The sequence below is a fragment of the Palaemon carinicauda genome, chromosome 7 (genome assembly GCF_036898095.1).
Source record: "Palaemon carinicauda isolate YSFRI2023 chromosome 7, ASM3689809v2, whole genome shotgun sequence".
In the NCBI taxonomy this organism is placed as follows: Eukaryota; Metazoa; Arthropoda; class Malacostraca; order Decapoda; family Palaemonidae; genus Palaemon; species Palaemon carinicauda.
In genome coordinates, this window is record NC_090731.1 from 132,229,743 (window position 1) to 132,234,742 (window position 5,000).

The 5,000-nt window shown below is 34.5% G+C and overlaps 1 protein-coding gene across 1 annotated transcript in view; it reads right to left on the reverse strand.

The window, feature by feature from the left end:
- The window catches only part of LOC137644542 (titin homolog), a 108,007-nt gene that overhangs the window by 7,740 nt on the left and 95,267 nt on the right, over positions 1-5,000 (reverse strand). The window contains exon 32 of the mRNA XM_068377507.1: positions 193-267. Coding sequence (XP_068233608.1) covers positions 193-267 — 75 coding nt within the window. The remainder of the gene's footprint in view (positions 1-192; positions 268-5,000) is intronic.

Here is a 5,000-nt window from a genome sequence, read left to right on the forward strand (position 1 = left end):
GCTTACATTGTAATAATCTAATATCTTGCCGTGTATTTCCTTTTAACTTAGGACTACTCTGAGGAATGCCTTATGAACATTTTCTGTTTATAGAGAGAAGTGTAGATGAAATATCTTACAGTGCTCCTAGCAAATATGAATATAGATAGCGTCACTCTAAGCGTTTCTTACAAATGCTCAGTGGATACTTACCGAACATATCTACCTCATCGTCGATATTCTCCAATTCCCGCAAAACTTGTTCACAATCATAGCAATCGTCTTCGTCTTTTGTGGGTGAGTGAGCAAAGATAAACAAACAATTAATCAGCTTCTTTGTGCTATTAGAATACCACACTCTTTATATGGAAAGTGGAATCAGGGATCTGCTCGATTAGAAAAAAAACATGTTGAAGACATGATTGGCTTGATGAAGAGTGCAATTAATTGCAAGAGAGAAAAAGGGCTTATTTAAAATTGCTTAGTTTTACTAACAATCTTCATTTCAACTTTGACAAACTAATTTCATGTAAATGAACCGAAGGGAAAATGAGTTTTTCTTCAGGTAGAAGCAGTTATGCGGTCTACCCAACAGGGTGAGAGTTTGGCAAACTAACGAGCAGATCCGAGAATGCCTGTTTGGAATGTGGTATGTATATGCAAGCATTTTTGTCATAAATATATGTGCATTATCGCAATGGTTATATACGACCTTATTTCACAAATTGTTTGCATGATGCACAGATTATCTACTGAAATTGATATTCTATTTTACATATCAGGTAAATTCCTTAGAACTAAACTATGATTAAAGACACAGTAAAGACATATATATATAGATTATCTACAATTTTCTAAGAATATTAAAACTACAGTGGTTAACAATAGTTAAACCTACGTACCCAAACCACACTTTAGCACTTTTAGACAAATATTGGTATATAATGAAAAACATAATAAAAACAAGAGGAGAAAGTAGAGGGGTTCCACGTTAGTGGTCAAATGAAAAAGAGATACATATTACATCAAAGGTGTTCTACTGATGACGGGAAGGTTCTGAGCAGTTCAGCACGATTCCAACTGGTTTTAAACCTTCTATTGCCAAGTAAGATATGATGCAATGTTCCTCAAATGAATGTGAAGGGTGAAATAACCATCACTTAAATGTGCTTATTCCACACATTACGTGTACTAAGATACTTAGGTTTACCAATTGGAAATGTGCAGAACAATACTTGAAAGATATTGCTTGAACTACGTATGTTAACGGGAAAAAAATCTATTCCCAAAATGCGTGGCGAACGAAAACGTTTAAAGTTCGGCTCTAAAACTACGATTTCCATTACCAGGAATAAAAACAGAAGGGAGGATGAGACGGACATCCCTATTCTATTACCTAAACTTGAGCTAATCAGAAACAAGGGGAAATAGGGTTAGTAATGTACGAAAAAACTGTTGACATGTTATAAACATAAAAGATACTGCGTAAAGCGATTTACTAAACTATTAAGAATTAAAGAAATATTCATATGTCTACACATAGCTTGTGTGTCGTACACATTTTCTTAAGTTTTCAGTAATCGCAGAAACTTGACTATTATCAAAAGAAACAACGAATATGTTAAGACTTCGGAAGGAGGATTACGACAGATGCTAGTATTCACGAAACAAACAAGAAACAGAACGAATAACAGAAATACTCTAAATGAGCCATTTTATCATAGGTAGGCCTTAAGACACGAATTCGTGAGAGACACACAGTTGTAAATGCGTATGAGACGAAACAATGGCACCTATAAGCCCATTTACACAACGCATGCGTCGAAACCTGCAAATAGTCTTGTAGTTTTATAAAAGAGTCGGCAGGCAAGCTATAGTTATTAGCTAACACAAAGAAACATAAAATTATCTATAATTAGATGTGGAATTGCTAGAATTTTTTTTAACCATACATCTGCAGCAGACTAAAATAACAACCAAAGAAGGGAAGAAGAAAGAATAAACAAAGATAATTATGGTGAGTCTGCTTTAATCTAAAACCTTTGTTAATAGGATCTTATTAATAACATCCAGTGTGAATAAAATTTTAAAGAGGATTCGGGAAGATGGTAACTAATTTAAATTGCTATAGGTTAGATTAAATAAATAAAAAAAATATGATGCAGGTGATAGACTTATGGTTCCTAAAAAAACTTTAGCTCTCAAATCTTTAAAAGATTAACATAGACTATCCGCCATAGGCTGTCCCATTAATTATCATCTGGTCTCAGGGATGTGTTTCTCTTCTTAATTCTATCTCTATTCTTCTGAAACTATATTCTATTGATCTATTGTTTTTGTTTGAAATCTATTGTCAGTGATTGCTAGGACCAAAAAGGCACAAATCCTACATCTAATATCCGTGTGCCGGCAGGCTGGTGTGAGTAAGGGGATGATCATAATGCAAAGAGTATTGATCTGTCTCGGGTTTGACATTATGCATTGGCAGAATTGGCTTAGAATTCATATAGGGTTACCATCATTCGGTCTAAGTTTTCCCTCCCAGTGAAGTGAAAAGAAATCGCAACGAAAATATATAGGTATCTTAGACTTGTGAACGATATTCACTGAAGAAAATTATAGATCAATTTTTTTTTTTTTTCAATTTGCTTTCTTAGATTAAGAAAGTATTGTCTGCTTCCTACTGAATCTATTTTAAGAAATTTCTATAAAAAAAATATCTGTATTTCGTTTACGTTTCTCTTGTTATTTTTCACTCGCAACAAGTTGTCGTAGCTGTTAGCTTAGACATGACAAAAAATAATTAGGTAAATAAAAATAATTATTCATCCTTTTTAATCTATTCAAAAACTTCTTTACTGGTCTTAACAAGAAGCCCTAAACCCTTCATCACCCATAGTAATTTGATACAGATCTCAAAGATCTACCGAGTTCCATGTAGTATTTCTCAAAATATTCTTTAAATAGAAAAATAACCATTCTCAGTACTAATTATGAAACTATGTACGGCGAACTCAAGTCAAAGCTAAATGATTGGGAGTAAATAAAAAAATAAAAAATTGGATCAATGCATGCTGATTAGATTTTCGTACAAAAATGATAAGACTAGCAATTTGTGGATGCAATTGTTTAACAGAATATAACTAGACTGAAACATAAATAATTATTTGTTGTTGCCTGTACATAACTTTAGAAACTCCAAAGAGTATTTAGGCTGGTGTAACAAAAGATATCTGGAGTTCCCGACAAAATTGTAATAAATTCTTTATTGCAGAATAAACGAGAATGTTACATTGGGGGTATAATTTATTAGCAGATTTTTTTAAAGGTTACTGTGAATATATGCAAGTATCGCTTGCTTTGAATAAAGTCCGTTCTTTATTTAGCTTAAAAATTGTCGCACGCTTTTGAGACATTTCTTGTAAATCTGCATTTAGCCTACATATAGCACTTTATTCCCATACAAACGTCTACATAGAAAAACCGGTCGACTGGCAACCCTATATTACAGAACACGTTTAACTTAACGCTTTTCTTCTGCTGCTTATGGAAACGGACAGCTAGTTTTTATAGTTATGAAACTAATCATCTGACATACCATAATCAGACCTGATTATAACTGTATTTCTGAGCAAATTTTTTGCATCAAAGAGAAACAATCAGTGCTTTAACACTACTCATTTGTGTTCCGGTAACGAATGGCAACTCAAATGAGGCAACGATACCAGATTTACTTACAGAAGAAAACGGCAATGAAAGGCGTTTCGTCCATGAGACGATTAAGCATCCTAACATTAACAGCTTCGATTTCTCCTTCCAATTCCCGGTTCTCATCATCAGTGAGCCATTCCAACACACTACCCTCGTTCTGCATATCTCCTAAATAACATAAAATAAATGTAACCGATGAGTGGAAGCTTAGCAACGTAGCAGCAGCCACTGCAGGGCAATTCCCACCAGCCTGTAGGAGGGTTTCGGAGTGAGGAGTTTAGGCAGAAGGTGTCATGGATGGTTTACATCAAGTTAATTGGGTTAAGAGTCACTCGTGTACGGAGTTTAAGGTCTTTTCGTTATCTGAAAACACTGCCACATTATTCAAAAATATGCAAAAAATTACAGCCAAACTGGCGGATAAAAAATATATATGGAAGCAAGCAATCAGTGGAGGAGGTACTTGGAGAACCTGTGGGAAGGGAGGATCATGAGTTAAGTTTACTTCAGGAGAGAAAAGGTGACATTTTAGATCATGCTTACGGAAAAGAAAGGGCTCATGCAAAAAACACACAAAAATGATAAGAAAAAATCGGAGACTGAAAATTACAATATGCAATTGATTGCATAACGGCAATGTAGAAAAGAAAAATATCTGCATAAGCTATCAAGTTATAAATATTTTGTGAATATATTTATTTGTTTTACAGGAGATGAGCTTGGGCATAAATAGAAAAAAAAAAGAATAGGTATTCCAGCTTTTCTACAAGATGTACTCACAAAACAAGGCGGCCAAATAGGTTGACTGTGCAACAAGTTGGTCCAGCATTGCAGGATTAACGTGTTCAATTTCATCTACTAATTCTCGATTGTCATCGTCACTCAACCATTCCAAGATAAAATTCCCACTCTTTATTTCACCTGGATGAGAAAATAATGGGAGTGACTGATCATCCAAGGGCGGAAAGTCATGTTCCTGCATCAGGAGATATTTGCTAAACATCTCTTTGGCTTTTAAACCGCTCTTTGGAAATCTTATTGTATTATACTCGGGAGAGATTGTTAGCAAACGAACCCAAAGCAAGTAACAAAGGAAAAATATAGTATGATGAAGGTCAAGGGAGGAGAAGGATTTTGCTGTCCATGACGATTAAGAAAATCTGGGTGAGGCGTGGATCTCACAACATGCTAATTACGGCCAAATTTAAAGGATAACTGAAAGAAATAATAGTAAAAAAAATCATCTGCCGAGATTTCTGGTGAAATTATAATGTAAAGCTTATTAACGTCGCCTACGACGCAGATTAAGT